The 22,359-nt window shown below is 30.2% G+C and overlaps 1 protein-coding gene and 1 long non-coding RNA gene across 3 annotated transcripts in view; both read right to left on the bottom strand.

Annotated features, from left to right (window-relative positions):
* Positions 1–515: 515 nt before the first annotated feature.
* LOC134680751 (rab GTPase-binding effector protein 1-like) overlaps positions 516–22,359 on the bottom strand; it is a 41,625-nt gene continuing 19,781 nt past the window's right edge. For both annotated transcript variants that reach the window (XM_063539970.1, XM_063539969.1), the window contains 6 exons: positions 14,184–14,285; positions 12,376–12,565; positions 11,544–11,710; positions 10,286–10,402; positions 6,741–6,851; positions 516–5,618 (listed from right to left, as the gene is read on the bottom strand). In XM_063539970.1, coding sequence (XP_063396040.1) covers positions 5,451–5,618; positions 6,741–6,851; positions 10,286–10,402; positions 11,544–11,710; positions 12,376–12,565; positions 14,184–14,285 — 855 coding nt within the window. In that variant the 3' untranslated portion in view covers positions 516–5,450. The remainder of the gene's footprint in view (positions 5,619–6,740; positions 6,852–10,285; positions 10,403–11,543; positions 11,711–12,375; positions 12,566–14,183; positions 14,286–22,359) is intronic.
* Positions 16,220–18,490, bottom strand: LOC134681787 (uncharacterized). Its single transcript, XR_010100692.1, has 2 exons — positions 18,311–18,490; positions 16,220–16,277 (listed from the first exon to the last, which is right to left on the bottom strand). It is a non-coding gene; the product is annotated as an uncharacterized LOC134681787 (long non-coding RNA).

Genomic DNA, 22,359 nt, shown 5'->3' on the forward strand with positions numbered 1-22,359 from the left:
TATTCTACTGTTGCCTTTAGTTGAACCTTTTAAATAAATTTCATTCAGATTCATTTACTTCAACTAACGTTATTGTACAGAAACCTTTGTGTCCTCAGACGACGACAACAACTCAGACATCGACAACTACAATTAGGATGCGACTGTCATTAAAGTGAGAGTGTTAGCGTTATAAAACCAGGTTTAACCCTTTTCTACATTTGAAAATGCCTGTACCAAGTCAGGAATATGACAGTTCTCCATTCGTTTTTGATATTTGATTTTGCCATGTGATTATGGACTTTCCGAATGGATTTTCCTCTAAGTTCAGTATTTTTGTGATTTTACTTGATACATCCCAATTTTTTTTGGCGGTGGTATTAAAAGGAAAGACAATTTTTTGAACACCTGTTCAGATAGTTTGAACATGTAATTCTTTAAAGAAGAAATAACATCTGTAACATATATGTAGTTTGATACACAATATATATCTGAGGAAATCCCAATTCATTGCTCAAAGACAAAACAAATGCAAAGACATTGTTGTAAAAAATTTAATATGATAACGAGGATCTGTATAATGAGTAACCATGACAACACATCCATAGCAACATTTCTCATAGAGAATATTCAAACATTTCAAGCTAACTGTCATGAGACTAGATTTCAGGGTTTGCTATTAAAATACCATGACAAATAAAAATTTGCTAGATTTACTTAATATATCAAATGATGATACTGGTTAAACAGTAATCTAAGCTTAGAAATATTATCCCCAAAAACACATTATTTTTACATATTAGTTCCAGATATCTTACTACAAAAAAAATAACATCACTGCATGGCCTGATCTTGTTACTGTAAATTAAGAAATTATAGTGTGGTTTTAATTAATGTGACTGAATCAGTTTTACAATAACAAGAACTTGTATTCTGATATTCTGATATCTGATCTATATGCAGAGATTCCAGAAATCGCAATAATTTTAAATCTCATATTTTTGTACATTCTTCATAAATGCATGAAATAATTTCTGATTTACAGTAATCAGTGATTGAACACCAATGAATAATAATCGGTGCCAAACAATTGATTTGTGTACAAAATAAGAGCACCAATATTGTTGACTCAGTTCCAAATCAAATTTAAATTAATATTTGTTTTTGCTTTGAATAGTGCAATCAACTATTTGTCAGTGTGAACTAGTCGTTTATTTAACAAATTTTCATAAAATTTCAATAACAAAAAAATAACCATTTCTCTGCACACATAACACATGTTAAAATAGAAATTACACATGTCAATGAAATGTAATATATGAATCATTCCATGTATTTCAAAAGTATTGAATCAATGAGCAAAAAAACGTTTGTGAAATAATAGTTTCTTCTGCTAGTTTTGCAATTTGCATTCCTGGACACCAAATCTGCAATACATTATTGAGTGAAAAACTATATAATATGCATGCATATATGTGTTAACAACTCTAATCTCTTTATCACAAATTCATATGCAAAATTTATAACAAAAGATTCACAAAATTTGAACAAGTACAAAACAACAGTTATAATAGGAATTTTGACTTCTATAAATCTTCAAAAAATAATTCTTAAAAATTCATTTTTCCAAATAAACAATATTTTTTCTTATATATTAATATAACATATGTTAATGTATGCTATATATGAACTCCGACTTTAAATATCAAATATTTTGGCCAATAATCAAAAATGTTACCCATTAGGTATATAATTTCATATAACATTTTACTTTTATGCAAATCCGAATTTATATTTTTGATACTTCATTTTTATTGCTGTAAGTTTGATATAATGTGTATATAGGATTTAATGTAGGTTTCATGATTCCTAGGTGTGATTACAAAGAGAATACAAACTTTCATGCTTAAAAATCAGTTAGTGTGAGTCATTATATTTATTTTTTTTCAAGGTGAATTGTTTATCTAAATAAATAAATATCAGTTTTGTTCTATTTAGAAGTCATTCAATGACAACTTTAAATTTCTCCTTGAAAATCAAATCATTTATTTATTGTTTAGTTTTCAGGGATATTTTTAAAGTTCCTATTGAATGACCTCTAAATAGAACAATAAATATTTTATTTATTTAATGGTACTTAACTTATAACCTTTAAAAATAAAACTAACAACTCAACTTTCTACATTGGCAATACATGGCATTGTTCTGTAAAGCAAAGGAATATTCACCACAAAACACAATTAACATAAACAAGATGTTTCAAGTGATGTATGCAAAAGATATTGATATCAATCTCTTAGATTAGGGACTAACCCTTTTGAATTTTCCTCAGAGTTCTGTATTTTTGTGATTTTACTTTTAAGATGGCACATAAAAAAAGGCAAAAGTAGTATACCACTGTTCAAAACTCATGAATCCATGGACAAAAAACAAAATCGGGGTTACAAACTAAAACTGAGGGAAAAAACAACTCAACTTTAAAAGGATCAGGACCAAAATTCAAAGTATTTTTTAGGATGCTGAAGCAGAGAAGTATGTGAAGAAATTCGTAGAAGTTCCAAAATACAAACAGACAAGTATATCCTCCATTTCCAGGATTAAAATCTTTCTTAGCTTTAAAAAAGTGATGTTTACAGCAGTTAAATATGATACTTATATCCTTTTTGTAAAAAGTCCATATAATAAAAGATGATTTGCAAACAAATTGGCAAAAATCAACTTTTTAATCTGAAAGTTGTACAATATAATATTCCTCTTGGGACATGTACAGTATTTACTGATATTTATGCTCAACTCTATTATACTTCTTTCATATTACCTACATGCATATCAGTGCATATAATGTAAGTTGATACCAATGTCCAAACATACTTAGATTATAGAAAACAATCTTACAAGTATTCAAATTAAAACTATTGAAGGACAAATAATGCTAAGGCTGAAATTAGTAATTAACAATTCAAAGCAGATAGGAATTGGTGTGATTTGCGTAAAATATTGATAAGTGTTTTAGTTATATTCAGCTCTCATTAAGTATTAAACTTGTGTCATATAGTGAATCAAGCAGATAAGTATAATCTTCCAAGCTAGAAATTGACAAAAATCAAATGTAAAATAATCCAAATCAGGCGTTAATTCTTTTTTATAAATAAATTTAAAAATATAATGACTAATATATATGATAGGCAATTTTGTTTTTCCATTTAGGAGATTATGCTATGCTCTACCCTAAAAAGTAATCATATCAAAATTTCACCAAAATATAATAATTATAAAACCAGACTTTTTTACTTATTACAAATACTAAATATGAATACAATTAATATGGTTTTTTTAATATGAATACTTGTTACACATATATTTGTGTACAGTTCGTTTATACATTTGGTTGGGACTAGGATATCACAATTATTTCCAAAAGTTCATTCTACATCTGATATATAGTGATAAATCTTGAAAAAAAGTTTGTAATCTATGTTTTCAAATAAATTTGTGTATGTATATGTTCATTCCCAAATTCTTTCATTAATTGTAAGATGTATCTACTTTATAAATCGCAGTGTACTGTGTATTCATCATTATTCAATTTTAATTGATTTTGTGGGTACAGGTGAAGCACAAAATTAAATGTTCAACAAATTTCATAAAGGTTTGTTTGAAGAACCATGTTCTATGTTTGTGCACAGATATCTAAAAATCATCAAATAATAAAATTATTATTATGATACAGTTATGCATAACAAGAAAGAAACTTTGATTTGTGTAGTTGAAACAATGTGGTCATCAAAAACAAAACTATTGAAAGAAATTATTACTCATGTTTTTATGACCACTAGAGATACAAACTGGAGCAAATAAACTTTGACAGCCTATGAATCACTTGAAGCTGTTGACATGTTAAATAATAATGAACAGGTAAAATACAACTAACACTCAATAGCTTTATGGCAATTGACTAGCTCCTTTTAAAGTAAATGAACCTAAATTAACTCAATAAATCCAATTTTTCTATTTGCATACTTTTGATATTTATCTTATTTGTTATCATTATTAATAGAAACGTGCAACTATCGAAGAATTAAAAAATACTTAATGGATAAATAAACAAAAAGTATGGACCAAAACAAACAGAAAACACTCATTAATGCACACAAACTGCAGCAAACATAAGTTTCACAGCAAAAATATCGCTTTATACTTCAACATTTTTAAAAAACAATGAATGAAAATGAAAGACTGTTTATAGTTTTTGAGTTATTATTTAAAGAAATAGCATTGGTACACAAACAATTAATGTTCTTGCATAAATTCCTATATTTCAATAATGAATTTTAAACCTAATATGAAACCGATTTTATATAATTTGAAATGAAAATTCAAATTTTTTCTACATTTTTTATCCCAAAACAATATTATCAGAGGATAATGACCCATGAATTTTTAATAACACTATTGTAAACAAAAGTTGATAATAAATTTCAATAAATGGTGTAACATGATGCTTTTATCATAGAAGATGCTTATCTAAAAGGTAAACTAGGAATAAAATCAGACCATCACAATCACTTCAAAACTTTTCATATTTAAAATTAAAACACTGACTTCGTCCTATACACTGTACTTTTATACACTAACAATTGATTGGATAAGGGACTCATAATTAAATGCATACAATAAGTTTAATTTATTTTGGCAAGCCTAAGTGCAAGGCAACATCGTGCAAGTATGCATTTGTCTTATTACTTAACTAAACTAAAACTTCTACAAAATCATTTTGGACTAAAAAAAAGAAACAGTATGTTGACATTTACTGAATCTTGACTGCTGTAAATTCAGAAATTATTGTGATATTTTTATTATTGTGACAAATGTGACACGGTTATAATCTCAATAATTTCAACTGGCATTTGAAATTTTTATATGAATTAAACAGGATTTTTCTCAATATTGCAAAAAATAAAATCGCATTTTAGTCTAAAATTACAAAATTGCAATGATAAATGCACGTTATAATTTCTGAATTTCCAGTATATATATAAATGGCTAATGGTGACTATTCTTTAAAACCAACTTTAGCTTCTGTAATTTTGAGAAGGATCACATTGACTAAAGATAGGTTAATTAGCAGGGTTGAGAAAAATAAACAATGGCTGAAGAACTCCATGACATTTGTCAAAAGCCAAATCAATTCAGTTTCTTCTTCAATTTAAAATTACTGACCTGTATAAACATAACAATAAGTATTGACACAACTTAACAATAAATAAAACAACAACAAAAGTCTCAGCTCTTAGTACTGGACTATATTACGCTGGTGGCATAACTTGTCAGTATCTATGTCATGTGATACACATGTTAATGACATAGTGCTCATGTCACTGCTAGCAATAGCCCAGCACTTAGCTCAAACCTTGCAAATGGCAGTCACATCCACTCTATACATTTAGTCGGATTAATTATTTGTTGTAGTTTCAGCTGGGCGTGCTGGGTGGCTCTGTACTGAAGTATGGTAAAGCGTCCCTAACAAGAATTGTATGACATATATCACAAACTTTTGACGGTCGAGAGTTCGGACCACTGTTCACAGTTTTAGTTACACAGTCACTACAAAATATCCTCCCACAATGTCTGCAATGATGCTGTAAAGTAAATAAATATGGGTTACAGTTACAGCATTTTTAAAATTATTTTAACCATAACCAAATAATGAAAAGCCTCCCCAAAACAAAACAAAAAAGAAGAGAGAGAAGATGCACAATGATATACTTAGAAAAAACAAGAACAGGCGTCAATAATTCTAAAAAGAAAAAGTATCAGGAGAAAAAAACTAAAATCTCACTGAAAACATGCATGTTATGAACTCAGGACCTCAGTTGCTAATGAAGAGTTATGAGTTCCTGCACGACAGATGACACCGTCACGTAACAGAATTCAGTTATATAAATGCAAAGCTAAGTCAATTCATCACATCGTAGTCAAGAAAAAGAGAACAATAAGTAGCGTATATCTGTCAGTGGTTATTTGTGATAATGATACATAACCATCACCCAAATAAGCAAACTTTTCATGTACACATCAAAGTAATTTTGCAGGGTAGTATTTTTTTTTCATGACTAAAACACAAAATCACTGAAAAAATAATTTATTGTTGGGTCAGGACACACATGTACAGTTATCCTCATTTTGAGTCATTTCTTAACTGCTTAAACATCACAAGATAAATATTGCTTAAAAATAAAATTGCTTCTTAGAAGATTGTTCTTTATGACACACTTGACCAACATCTGACAGGATCAATTATTTGTTTATGTTTGCATAGATGACAAAATATATTGTCCTATGAATACAATCTGTGTTCAGTGGACAGTGAAATTGGGATAAAAACTTAAAAACATAAAAACTTGGGACAAGAAACCATAATTAATTAAGTTTTCTAACATTAGACAAGCAAATTGACATGTGGCAGGAGTAAACTTAAACTGGGTGTGGGAATTTCTCGCTACATTGAAGACCTGTTGGTGACCTTCTGCTGTTGTTTTTTCTATGGTCGGGTTGTTGTCCCTTTGACACATTCCCCATTTCCATTCTCAATTCTATGTACATAATAAGTACTAAACCCTACCAACATTTATCTCACTCAGTACCATTCTCGTTCTGAACATGCATGAAATATTTATGTATTGATGTTAAGCAACCAACAATCAATCAATCCTTCAGTTCCTCCAACAATAAAATTTCACTTGTGAACCTAAGTATTTTACCTTTCTTTTCGTGACAGAAAATTGTTGTTTACAGTTATTACAATCATCAATATCATCTTCCTGTTGCCACCGAACTTCTGTTTCTGCCTGCCTAATCTTTTCTAATTGAATCTGTAAAAATATATAAGTATGAAGAAAATGCCTAATAGTATACAACTGCACCCTTTTTAGAACATTATGGCATTGTACAGGGATCTCAATGGATGGAAATTGAATGATGGACAAACTTTCACCACCAAAAACCGTATCTACACCGTACAGTGTAGCACGATCGAAAGTATTTCATCCCTCCACATAAGGATAGGTGAACATTGATTATTTAAATTATATTTATTTTTGTATTTCATTTTCTGTATTAAGTAGACAAAACACATGTCCTAATGTGGTATTATCTATTCTATTATACCTCAGTTGTCATTTTCTTTATAAAATAAGAACACAATATTTTCACTCTTTTGCAAATTACAAGCTTTGATCTGTTGGACCTGTAAAAAATTTCCAACTATTGGACCTGGGTGAAACTATTTGACTGCAAGCTTCATTATATTTCGTGGAATTTTAAACGCAACGCCATTGGAGGATTTTGAAAATAATGCGGGAGTAACAAGGTCGTGTTTTACCTTTTGTATATGGTATAGGGTTGACGCCAGTTTGCATTTGAACATATCTATGAAGTAAACTTTATGGTTTGGTTTCTTCTTTTTAATATAACGATAGCTGATTTATCACCGCCATTTATTGTCTGTTGTCTTTTTTCAATATAATAAAACACTTACCGACTGGATATTCGTGGAAAAGTAAGTTTATTGTCCCTCGGCCATGTCTCAGGACAACAGTTGATCCTTGGGACAATAAACTTACTATTCCACTCATACCCAGTCAATAAGTAAACAAAATTTTCATCATGGTTAAAACCTTGTTGCACTTATCCATAAACTAGAAAAAGAATATTGTAATCCAGGACTTCTCCACTATTGTTGTGTTTCAAGGTTCATAAAAGGGAACCACGCACTTCGAAAAACACAATGTTTCTCTCCTTTATCTTGTAAAATTGTAAAGAATTTGAAATTCAAACAATTGGACTTTAATTTTTGGCCAGAATGTGCTTTATTGAGAAAAATTCTGTTCAATTCATATAAAACTTTAAAAATGCAAGTTTAAATTATTCGATTATAACCCTGTCTCATTTTTCACAATAACAAAAACATCACAATAATTTCTGAATTTACAGTATAACTTGATGTGAATGTTAATTACCCATAAGGCACATTGCATACCTGTAGTGACTGTTTATTTTCTTTGGTGACTGTTAATAACTAGGGTGACAGTTGATTTCTAATAGTGTATTTTGAATACTTTTAGTGACTGTTACCAATTGTCTATTTTGATTGCCTGCATAGACTTATTAACTGAAATGACTGAGAGTTTTACAAAGTCTCTCTGTACTGCTTCACTGCTATTTATATCTGTTGAAAGTTTCTGTTGTTTGAAATAACAGTTTATTACCTGTAGTGACAATGTATTGCCTGTTGTGACTGTTTATTACCTGTAGTGACAATGTATTGCCTACAGTGACTGTTTATTACCTGTAGTGACAATGTATTGCCTGTTGTGACTGTTTATTACCTGTAGTGACAATGTATTGCCTACCGTGACTGTTAATTACCTGTAGTGACAATGTATTGCCTACCGTGACTGTTAATTACCTGTAGTGACAATGTATTGCCTGTTGTGACTGTTTATAACCTGTAGTGACAATGTATTGCCTACAGTGACTGTCTATTACCTGTAGTGACAATGTATTGCCTACCGTGACTGTTAATTACCTGTAGTGACAATGTATTGCCTACCGTGACTGTTAATTACCTGTAGTGACAATGTATTGCCTGTTGTAACTGTTAATTACCTGTAGTGACAATGTATTGCCTACAGTGACTGTCTATTACCTGTAGTGACAATGTATTGCCTACCGTGACTGTTAATTACCTGTAGTGACAATGTATTGCCTACAGTGACTGTTTAATACCTGTAGTGACAATGTATTGCCTGTTGTGACTGTTTATTACCTGTAGTGACAATGTATTGCCTACAGTGACTGTTTATTACCTGTAGTGACAATGTATTGCCTGTTGTGACTGTTTATTACCTGTAGTGACAATGTATTGCCTACAGTGACTGTTTATTACCTGTAGTGACAGTGTATTGCCTACCGTGACTGTTTATTACCTGTAGTGACAATGTATTGCCTACAGTGACTGTTTATTACCTGTAGTGACAGTCTATTGCCTACCGTGACTGTTTATTTTCTGTAGTGACAATGTATTGCCTGTTATGACTGTTTATTACCTGTAGTGACAATGTATTGCCTACCGTGACTGTTAATTACCTGTAGTGACAATGTATTGCCTACCGTGACTGTTAATTACCTGTAGTGACAATGTATTGCCTGTTGTGACTGTTTATAACCTGTAGTGACAATGTATTGCCTACAGTGACTGTCTATTACCTGTAGTGACAATGTATTGCCTACCGTGACTGTTAATTACCTGTAGTGACAATGTATTGCCTACCGTGACTGTTAATTACCTGTAGTGACAATGTATTGCCTACCGTGACTGTTAATTACCTGTAGTGACAATGTATTGCCTACAGTGACTGTCTATTACCTGTAGTGACAATGTATTGCCTACCGTGACTGTTAATTACCTGTAGTGACAATGTATTGCCTACCGTGACTGTTAATTACCTGTAGTGACAATGTATTGCCTGTTGTGACTGTTTATAACCTGTAGTGACAATGTATTGCCTACAGTGACTGTCTAATACCTGTAGTGACAATGTATTGCCTACCGTGACTGTTAATTACCTGTAGTGACAATGTATTGCCTACCGTGACTGTTAATTACCTGTAGTGACAATGTATTGCCTGTTGTGACTGTTTATAACCTGTAGTGACAATGTATTGCCTACCGTGACTGTCTATTACCTGTAGTGACAATGTATTGCCTACCGTGACTGTTAATTACCTGTAGTGACAATGTATTGCCTACCGTGACTGTTAATTACCTGTAGTGACAATGTATTGCCTGTTGTAACTGTTTATTACCTGTAGTGACAATGTATTGCCTACAGTGACTGTTTAATACCTGTAGTGACAATGTATTGCCTGTTGTGACTGTTTATTACCTGTAGTGACAATGTATTGCCTACAGTGACTGTTTATTACCTGTAGTGACAATGTATTGCCTGTTGTGACTGTTTATTACCTGTAGTGACAATGTATTGCCTACAGTGACTGTTTATTACCTGTAGTGACAGTGTATTGCCTACCGTGACTGTTTATTACCTGTAGTGACAATGTATTGCCTACAGTGACTGTTTATTACCTGTAGTGACAGTCTATTGCCTACCATGACTGTTTATTTTCTGTAGTGACAATGTATTGCCTGTTGTGACTGTTTATTACCTGTAGTGACAGTGTATTGCCTACCGTGACTGTTGTTACCTGTAGTGACAATGTATTGCCTACCGTGACTGTTTATTACCTGTAATGACTGTGAGAGTTTAACAAAGTCTCTCTGTACTGCTTCACTATTATCAAGGTCTATCTGTAGTGACTGTACTTTACTTCTGTATTTTTGAACATCACTCTCTAATTTACTCTGAACATATAAAAATTTAAGTATATAAAAAAGACAAAAAAGAAAAAGTTTATACCCTGCATTAAGTCATCAAGCTATAGCAAATATCTGCATTTTTTAATATCACTGGGGCCATAACTCCTGAACAGTAAAAGTGACAACAAATTGAAATTGATCTCCATTTTGTCATCAGTAACAACATTTTGAATTTGAAAAGCATTGGTTAAAATGTTCATGATTTAAATCACTGACACCACTGGAAAGTCTATTTTTAATCTTTCAAGGGCCAAAACTCCTTAACTGTAAAAGAGAAAAATCATCTATTTTAAACTTGACCTCCATTTTTCATCAGCAACAACAGATTCAAATTTGAAAAGCTTTGGTTAAACAGTTTATGAGTCAAAGCAGGGACACCATTGAAAAGTCCTATTTTCAATCTTTCAAGAACCATACCTACTAAACATAGAAAGTGAAAATCTTCATTATTGAACTTGACCTCCATTTTGTCATCAGTAACAACACATCAATATTTGAAAAGCTATGGTTAAACAGTTTATGATTTAAAGCATTGACACCACTGGAAAGACCTTTTTTCAATCTTTCAAGAATCATAAATCCTGAACAGTGAAAATTGTCAAAATTGACCTCCATGTTGTCATCAATAACATATTACAATTTGAAAAGTTTTAGTTGACAGCTTTTGAGTGAATGCATGGACACTGTTTGGCAGCCGCCCAACCCGTAAAATTAAATATTGCATTGGTTGTTGTTGATTTAACTACAATTCTATACAAAGAAAGATAACTTCAATTTTTGAAGATGAGGTTAACAATGACATAATTTATATTTATAGAAAAGATATAAGATTCCTGCAACTTGCAAAAGTTATGTAATTTTCTTGACAAGTGAAACATTGTTTTTTGCCTTGAATATCTGAGCATATATTACATCAATAACTTTCAGAGAATGTTCATGATTAGTATGTATAGAATATTATGGTAAATGCACTATATTTTGTGTATCAAAAAGGTAGTGATCAGCCTTACATCATTTAGATATCAAGTCAGTCCCATAAGGTTTTGATTGCATTTCATGAATCTTTATCTAAAAAACAAATGGTTGAAATAATATCAATACACTCATTAGAAAGTTTTGTACTTACTCTAATCTCAGATTGCTCTGCAACTTGCTGCTGCAGTGCTTTTATAAGTTGTTTTGATTTAGCTTGAATACTCTTTAACGTTGTTTCTGACTCTGTTAATTTTTTACTCAGATCTGCTCTCACAGAAGATTCTCTTTCTAGTTCAGATTTTAAACTTTCTTGTACAACTGGAAAAGACATTTATCATGACAAAACTATTACACATAGCTTATACTTCAAAGAATAAAATAGGAGAACTAAATTTTCATCTAATTTTGTTTCAAACAAGGGTTTTGGAATTTCTGCATGGTCATCTTGGATTTCATAAAAAAAATCCCTTATCATAAAAAATTTGATTATGTCAGCTGAAAGATTGGCCTACAAGTTTAAAAATTCGAAAAAGGTGTATTCCAGGTTTCTCTAGTCCCTACATTTCTTATAATTAAAGATATACGTAGAAAAGACATATTTGAAGTTATTGAAAAAGAATTCTATACAACAATGGAATTGTCCTATACACCAAAAATCAGCTAAAAGTAATTAGGCATGCAAATCATATTCACATTCTTTTGTAAATTTGGTGACTTGAAACACTGCTTAACTTATCTCTTCAATTTGAAACTGCTACATATTTTGTTGGGAAGATATTTTGTTTGGTTCATTTTTCATATTTGCAATTTTTCAAGGTTGTGTGATATGAAGTTTTAAATTAATAGTTTGAAAACAGAAGGAATTTCTTTTTAATGCTTTCCGAACAAAATGCTAGCTTCAAGGTGAGTAAAATTACATTATCATTATTTGAGCTTAATTGAGAATTTTTTTCTTCAAGCTTCAAGTAATTTATGCTAATTACCAAGTTTTTCCTGCACTGTAGCAAGTTCTTGTGATAAAGATTCCTCTATATTATTTTTCTCCTGTTGTTCAGCGTGTATTTGATCTTTCAGGAACATGATTTCACTTTTTAATGTTTCCTCTGTGTGTTCCTTAGCAACCTTACACTGAATTATCTCTTCACGATACTTTAATAATAATAACTGCATTTCCTATCAAAAGAAAGAACAGTTATCAGAACAAAACAAATGTCTGCTTTAACTTTGAAAATACTGATTCATTAGTTTTTCAGATATCAATTTTCAAAGATTGGAGTTTAAAAAAGGTAACTCTAAAATAAACTCCTGATTTATTCTACAATGATTTGTGTTTTCCACGATGAAATGATAAAATACTCAATATAACATTACCAAAAGAAAATGTTATAACAATATACCTTATCGCTAATCCCGGCTGACCCGGTGGCTTGAACTTTTGACGCTACAACAATCACTTTTCTATTGTGGTGTCAGATATTTTGTTTTATGATGTCAAAATTTTATGGGAACCTGTGTGATATCCAGCAATGGCTGACAAATAGCGATAAGGTGTATACTTTGTGCTTAAAAAAACATATCTAGTTCAATTGCTCTGTTGGATGCAATACCTTTTTATGTATTTAATAGGTTGCTATATATTGTAAGGGTTTTATAAATACTTTGTGCATTATGAATGAGCATGTTGTGAATTAAGGGATGTAACATTGATTCAAACCTTAGCTAGACAGGAGCTGAAAATGGCTTGGGGAATTAGCTACAGTTTCATTTTCAAGTATGATTTTGTAATAGTGTAGGTGTATAAAAAAAAAATCAAAATTAAGAAAAAACTTATAAGCAATTCTTCAATGAATAAGTGATACAATAAGCATGATGAGGGAAGCCAGGGCATTAATTTTTTTTATACCTTCTTTCAAATGCAATATCAAGGGTCCATACTTACTTTACTTTTCTGCAAAAATAATAATGACCTAAGCATACAAACAAGAATTAAGAACCTAGAAATTATCTGTAGAAAATCAGGTCTAATTTTAAATATTAAATAAGATATGTTTAATAGATAATTTAGCACAATGCTTGTCTCTTTACCTTTAAGATACCTCCTGTATTTTATTAATGCATTTGTCCCATTCCTTATGCAAATATTTTTTTAGCATTAGACCTACCAGTGTGAAATAACAGAAGAATAAAACAGCTGCATTTTCAAATTTCAGAATATTTTCACTCCTATTTAGGTGCATAGTACATAAGACTTAAACTATAAATAAGTATTTAATTTCCTGCTAGATCAATAGTATGGACAGCATGACCCTTAACATTAGTTTTCTGTTTTTCTCAAATGTCATGTTCATGATGTTAACCTGTCTCAATGATAACTGAGGTTAAAATGATATTTTATTATCTTAATGATAACAAAAATATTTTACATAAACTGCAAAATGTACATGAAGTATTCAATGATAAAACTGATTTCAAGGATAGTAACCCGATAAAAAGTAGACTGTGACCTTGATCTCTAACTCATGATAAAAAATATACCCCATGATAAAAAAAATATGGGCTGTTGTTAGATTTCAGAAAAAATAAAGGAATGATATTATATAATTATAATCCACTGAGTTTCTGGGCACACAAAATTAAAAAAAAAAGACATTTTAGCAAAGATTCCACTACAAAATTAATCTATGCAGTAAGAATTATAATAAATTGAATGGTTTAGGATGTAAATATATCATATACAGATAACTTATCATTGTAAACAAATTAACAAAATCTATTAACTAAGTAAATATACCTCTATATTATTAGGTAAGTTAATATCCTCATTCTGAAGTTGTTGTGCATATTTTGAATGTTTCCCTATTAAAGTGTCATTTTCTTTCTGTAACCTCGTCAACTGAAAACAAATGTATAATATATCATTAGAAACATAGGGAATAAGATTAAACAGTTTTTGTTATTTCTAACAAATATACATTAATTTGGCAATTTCGAGCTGAAATTATTGTTCCATCAAAACATACATGGGCACAGGGAAGGCATGTCAAAACTTCATCTATGAATGGTTGTTTTTGTAAATTGCATGGTGTAAGACAATTTTCTTAATTTCATCTTTAGACAGTTATCCAGTTTTTAAATTTCCTTTCCTCAGATTCAAGCTATTTTGATGTACAATTTTCAGTCAAATGGTCGTAAGACACTTAAGAGTCATTCTCTGTAAAAACCAAAGAAATTCAAGGGACTGTTCACACCAATGTCACAGATTTTCAATATCTTTTCAATATTAAGCCCATATGATGCCCTGATAACAAAAATAACTTTCATTTTTGTTTTTGGGGTTTCTGTTGCCATGGTTACAGGTCCCATATATATAAGCCCAGTAACAGAGTAGCAAAATCTCAAAATGCATCATTTTTCAACTTTCATTATTTTTAACAAATATACATTTTTAGCCTAAATTATAGGTATACTGAACAAGTAAAGGTCTGAAATAACACATTAAAGTAAACAGACATTGTCTTGAACCCATTCATAACATTAAAACTTGTATCTGAAAAGTGCTGATTTTGCATTTTTTCAAACTGCTGAAAAAGGCATTTTTTAGTGAATTTCAAAATGATTTTATTTTTTAACCCAACGTCAGATATATTTGTTATGCCTCCAAAATGATCTTCATATATCACTCTTTCACCAAGAAAATAATTGGCTGTGTGTTTTTTGTTGTTTAAAAAAAAAAATTGTTCAAAATTTTCTGAAATTGGGCAAAACTTGAAATTACATTGTGCAGATTAAAAGAAAGTAAGTGGTTATATTCATCAATTTCAAAGTTTTTCTTATTTAACTTTGTAAAACCATACTGATTAGGAATTGTTTTGATACACAACTAATATTATTCAAAATAAATATCAATAACAGTTGCTATGGAAACACATTACAAAGAACATTGCAGTTGGCTTCAGACCACAATTAATTCCCTTTTTCCATGGCCTTTGAATATAGTTCCCAATTATTATATGGGGTATTTCTTCCTAAGTATTCTGGCTACTGTTTTCTTTGAAATGTTTACTATTTAATTGGTCCTATCAGTTGCATATATATATTGAAAAAAGTAAAACATTTGAAAAAAAACAAATTGTTTAAAGTGAAAGTAGTGATTTGGGCAAAATGAAAGTAAGGTAAAATTCACAATGGAAAATCCCTTATCAAATGGCAAAATCAAAAGCTAAAACATGTCAAAAGAATGAATAACAGCTTTCATATTCCTGAATTGGTACAGACCTTTTTTTAATGTAGAAAATGGGGGATTATACCTGGTTTTATAGCTAGTTAAACCACTCACTTGTATAACAGTTGGATACATTTCTAGAGGTTACAGGTAAAACATGCAACTTGAGATGCGACTATGACAAACTAATTGGCATTAACAAAAGAGATTAACAGAAAACTTGAAATCAGTTTTATTTTGCAGCTAGATGTCACATAACATTTATTCTCAGATATGTCTGGAAGCATCTGATAAACTTGATTATACAACATGGTCTGTGTCTAGAATGAAAGTTTTTTTTTGTAGCGCTAAGATTCAGCCTTTTCCAATGAATCAACAAAAGAACCACATGAACCTTTTGGTAATACTTGAGGTTTCTGTTCCTGGTTATTAGAACTCAATTACATTGTCAGTGAATGAGGGACATCTTCTACATTTTGTGGAAAAACAGTTGTAATAATTTTCTTCATTATTTCAAGTAATCTATTACAATAAACAGATTTGGAACTTTTAGAATACATATTCTTGGAACTCATTTCTTCTTCTGCAAAACACCTCATCATTACTGCTTGTAAAACTCATTAACATGGTGAAATTCATAATCTGGAAACTGCTGGATTATTTCTAAATAAAAGAAAGTATTTTATTTTACAAACTTAATCAAATATTAGATATAAGCAATTTTTACTAGTTAAAATATTTTTTTCCTAATGATTGATGCTTCCACAAAATTCAAAAGATAGTTTTGTTTCTTTCATGGTTAACTTTTGAGTGCATTATTTATGCACTTTTTATACATCATTTACAGGACTATTATGGCATACTGTTGTCCGTTTGTCTATCGGTCATCAACATGTCAGACATGAACTCAATAAACTGCTGCGCCATGAGTGTATGATACGCCCTTTGTCTTAAGTGTAAGTTTTATGCAATAATCATCAACATTTTCTGAGATACAGCGCGACAGGTGCAAATAAACCCTTTTATACCAGAAAACTCAATAACTCTAAAATATAAACATCTTGAATCATCACCAAAAAGTAAACAGATCTTTAGATTAACATAACTAAGAAGTGTGTACAGTTTAAGGCAATCATCAAAAATCATTATTGAGATATGGCGCGACATGTGAAAAATAAAACACCCCTGTTTTAGTTACAAAGTCCTGTAACTCAAAAATGTTTAATCTTATTTTTACCAAAACGTATACAGATCATTTTGACCATTATAAGTAACAACTATATTATGTTTCATGAAATTTGGAAAAGTCCTTCTAATGTTATGGTGTGACATGTTTACGCTGGACAGACGGAGGACATTTGTATACCAAAATAGGTCTTGGGCATATAATTTCTTTTTAACCAATTTGCATAGCAAGAACCAGGCTTGATACAGCTCTGAATTTGGATTGTGATTAAACATTTGACAATTAAGCTAAAATGGTTCAATATCCAAACTCTAAATAGATTCAACATGTCAAAGAACCCCAAGATTTCAATTTTTGTTGAAATCAAACAAAGTTAAATTTTGGAACTTGATATGGACCAACTTGAAAACTGGGCCCATAATCAAAAATCTAAACATATGTTTAGATTCAGCATATATAAGAACCCCAAGAATTCAATATTTGTTAAAATCAAGCTAAGTTTAATTATGGACCCTTTGGAACTTAATGTAGACAAATTTGAAAATGTGACCAAAAATCAAACATCTAAATACACAGTTTGATTGAGCATATCAAAGATACCCAGGAATTCAATGGTTTGATGAAATTAAACAGTTTTGGAACCTTTAAACCTCAATATGGACAAATTTGATAACAGGGCCCAAAAATCACAATACATGGTTAAATTCAGCATGTAAAAGAACCCCTTAAATTATTTTTTTGTAAAAATCAAACTAAGTTTAATTTTGGACCCTTTGGACCTTAATGTAGACCTATTTAAAAACAGGACCCAAAATTAAAAATTGAAATATACAGTTAAATTGGGCTTATCAATTAATCTCAAGAATTCAATTTTTGATAAAATCAAACCAAGTTCAATTGTAGACCCTTGGTACCTTATTAGTGTAGATCAATTTGAAAACGGGACCCACAATTAAAAATCTAAATAGATAGTTAGATTTGACATATCAAAGAACCCCAATAATTCAATTTTTGATAAAATTTTGGACCCATTTAAAAAAGGGACCCACAATTCCTAAACTTAATACATGTTTAGATTTAGCACATGAAAGAAGCCCTGAAATTCAAGAATAAAATCGCATTGAAATGGGTCAAGAAATAAACAATTTATAAAAAGTTATAAAAAAGTATTGTTTCTGAGTCATGTTTCTCCCTATTGCAAAGATATTTCTAATTTAAAAAGAAAAAAATGGCTTTAATTTTGGCTAATTGATGTTATAATCACTTGTAAGCATTAACATTTTGGTATTAAGTTTAGATTCCCAAATGTTTTTGACTGGAACTGGACAACAGAGTGTTTATAAGATAAATACCCCCCCCCTTTTTGCCAAAAAAAAGGGCGATTCTATATATACATAGTTTGAAGGGGTTTAGTAAAACCTTTAAACACAATTATAAAATATTGATTGAGAATCTGTTGTTGTTGATTTACAAGGCAAAACACTTTTTAATCTGTCTGTCTAAATAATACCTGTGATAAAAATTCCATGCTACTTTAAGAAGTGATGCTGTTTCATTCACTTAAATTCTTGTCTGTGTAACATCACTCTGAAAAATATAAGGTTTCTGATGACGTCATGTTGAATTGCTATTTCCCCTGGTTAATTCTAAGGAATTTGTCAAATAAATCTGGCTTTGAAAAGATAAAAAAAAAAACCTGAGGGACATTTGTAACTTACTACAATATAACTCAGTTATGGGCACATAAAATATTGACTCTGACATGTTTGAGTGATCATGGCTGACCTAAACTGTTTACTTCTATGTTCTTTGATCTCTAGTAGAGATAATTTTCATTGGCAATAATTCAGCAAAAATATATTTTTATTTTTGCCAGTAATAGTTTCTAGGGGTTCAATTCTATGCAATCACTTAATGATTATTTTTGATATAACATTTGCTTGCTGTACACCTTTTCATTTACAGTCTGCATTGATAAAGAATAAAATTGAGAAAGGAAGATTTATTACAATGATTACACAACATCAGGAATAATGGATGTCAGCACTTCTGATCGTGACAAATTTTACCTTTTAACTGATGAGTTATGGAACTTTGTTAATTGGAAAATATCGCTTATGTTAAATGTCTTGTTACTTGTGTTTTATATTTGTATATTGGCTGTCTTATATTGTGTATATACTCTGTATGTACTGTATATGAATTTCATATAATAAAATATTGAATCTGAATCTGTCTTGATGTAAGTTAGCATTGCTCAGCAATTGCGTAAAATACAAAGTTGATTATAGTTCTTAGTATAAATAGAATCTTCTTAAATGGATTGTTTTGGGGAAATACAGGGATAAATTATTTGGCAAACATTTTTGAGAGAATACAAAAATTACTAAAGTGGGTTGATGTGGTCTGATAACATACATCTTCTGTTGTTTCCATCTTTTCTGGATATGTTGGTAAATCCCCTTTTCTACTTGTTTATTTAACCTGTAAAATAAATTTTAATTAATACTAACAGGATCTATAATACTAACAGCATCTATAATAAGCTGAAATATTTGCCCGTAATAAAAATTAAATTGCAAAATATAATTTTAAACAGCAATTAATTCCCTTCATTGTATCTTACTAAATATATAAGGCATAATCAGTTTAACAAAATATTTTCTATTTAGTGGAAGTAAATTTAATTTTGATTATGTAAGAATAATAATTATTTACACAACAATTAAATTGATTCAGCTTATTTAAATGGAGAATAAAAATAAGAATCAGCAATATAAACAGCAAATAAGGTTTGTAATTTTTGTTAAAATGATTATTTTTTCATAGACAAAAAAATCTATTATGATACAGTTAAGTATAATTTTTTAAATAAATTTAAATAGGTGCAATTTGTGAAAAGGACAAGACTCTCTAATATATATTTTTCTAGCCTACCTGTCTCTATCCTTGTTTGTGAAGACTTTGTATGACAAATTTGTACCTGTATATCATAGTATTATTGCTAAACACATGCTGAACCTTTTGTGAATATATACAAGGATTACTTTTAAACAATATATTATTATTACCTCATTTCACCTTCAAGTACTGCATCATTGACATCTATTCTTATTTTCTTCAGAAACAAAGTACAACATGCTGGAAAAAATGATAGCAATTATTTTTAAAACTACAGTTAAACATTGGAACAAGTTCTGTGTTAATATATACATGTATTGCTGTTCAAGATTTATTACAGCTAATTTCCTAATGCTTACAAAGTAAATCTTTGGTTTTCTTGCTTGCTTTGTTTGTATAATTGTTTATACAAGCTTTATAAATAAGAATTACATCTTTAAACAATTTATATTGGCATAGTTTAACCTGTATATCATATTTGAATTTAATTGGGTGTTATCCTTATGAGTGTGCAATGTACAAACAAAGCAAGCAGGCTAACCAAAATTTTATTCTACATGCATTAAGAAATTAGCTGTAATATTGCATACCAATTATGCATATGTTAAAGTGAAAGGTAATAAACCATACACAGATTTTATTTGCAACAGAGTACTCATCTATTTTCTATCATCATACAATTTGTTTTTCAATATATTTTTTTTGGGGAAGCTGGTTATTTACAGCTTCAAACCATTGTTAAAAGATACTCATTATTTATGATGTTTTAAAAACCTGATCAAATCTCAGAGATGGGGAGGAGGGATATAGAATTCACATCTTATCTTGGGTCAGGGGGTGGGGAGCTTGATATTGAATACAAATCAAATATTTATATTCAGAACAATGGTGTTATTTAAATAGGAATTTTAAAGTTTTGACAATTTTACAGCTAAAGTACTGTTTTGAAATCAATATCAAATAATTCATAAATTGTAAAAATAATAGATTAAACCATGAACACATCATTTAAGAAGCTTAATAGGGTTTACCAAACAAAGAATAATTAATATAAGCAAATTATTGAATTAAAAAATAATTATGAACATTATAATTGGAGATAAATAAGCACACATAATTGATCATAACTAAAATAGAGAATAATGGGGTGCAAAAGTAAGAAGAATAACTGTGGAAAACAAAATAAGGTAATACAATCAGAGGCAGATTTAGGGGGGCCAGGGAGCCCGCCCCCTCCCCCATTTTTAGGAAAAAAATTAGTTGCTTATCTAGGGAATCACTGAAGCGGGCCCCCTCTTAATAGGTCAGTCAGTGGGCCCCACTCTGGGTCTGCCACTGACAATATAGATTATAAATATCAGAATGAAGGACAAACATTAAAAAGAAATCAAATTACTACAGAAATCTACATTTTAATTATAAAATCATGTTCCTTAGAATTGTACAGAATAAGTATTTGTTTTAGAAAATGTGTAAAAAGTAAATAATACATGAAAATTAGAGGACCCCAATTCTTACACTCATGAAAGTCATGAAAGGAGGTACATTGTAAATTATCTGTTTTGAAACTAAATAAATACATAGAAAGTGCTCCTGCTTTTCATTAAAAGAAATGTTTGCATTGTCTTAGTAATTGAGAATGTTTAACAAATAATCAATGATGAATGATAATTATGAAAATCTAAATATTAGATAAACTAATCCAAACTATAAAAGGGGGGAAAAGGGGGGGGGGGGGGGGGGGGGTCATGTCAATTTCATGTTATTTTCATTACTCACATTCTTGTCTAGTTAATAAGTTGAATAAAATCCTTTTCCTTCGGTCCACTACTTGCTAGTTTAAGGTAACCAGTAACGACTTGAGTCCAGAATCCTTGATGTGGTCAATATCTGGATGAAAACTTTTTGTTGGCATAACATGCGACGTGCACAATTTGAATTGTTTTTTCTTCTTCATTTAATTGAAATACAATATTGATGTGAAGATCTAGAGCTACTGATGGTTTGAGACCATTCGCAGAAAATAGCAAACATTTGGTACATGTGTTTCACTGTTTCAGTGTTTGGCAAGAGGTTCATCAAATGAGTTTATCACAATCCACAAACTTTGGAGAGAAATTGCACTCCATAGTCCTATCTACCTTGATATTTCTTATTTTTACCAACATTATAATGGTTTATCAGTGTCTGCATTTCGTCTGCACTTTATTTTGGGCAGTTACCCTTGTACTTCCTGTTGTTTCTTTATGTTTTCAATGAAGAAAATATGAACCATAAAGGGGAGATAATTCATAGACACATAGTTGATTTTTTCAAGTTTTCAATCCACATTTTTTTTCTTAAATCAAAAAACACATCCCTGAATTTTTTTGAATTTTTAAATGGGGGGTTTATCTTTATGATTTTGACAAAATTTTCAAAAAACTATCTCGGAAATTTTTTCAAAGCTTCAATGAATTTTGGTGAAATTTGGTTTTCATTTAGATGTCAGAATCGCCCCCTTCTCCAATAGAAAATAAGCATATGTACACAATTGTCAGCCAAATATGTAATATATTTTTAAAAAGGCAAAGGTAACAGCTTTTAGATGTGATAATTGTCTGCATCATTTACTGTCAGGATTACGAGAAAATAAGCATTGATATTTAGGAATTTTTT

This window comes from Mytilus trossulus, chromosome 8 (assembly GCF_036588685.1).
Source record: "Mytilus trossulus isolate FHL-02 chromosome 8, PNRI_Mtr1.1.1.hap1, whole genome shotgun sequence".
Lineage (NCBI taxonomy): Eukaryota > Metazoa > Mollusca > Bivalvia > Mytilida > Mytilidae > Mytilus > Mytilus trossulus.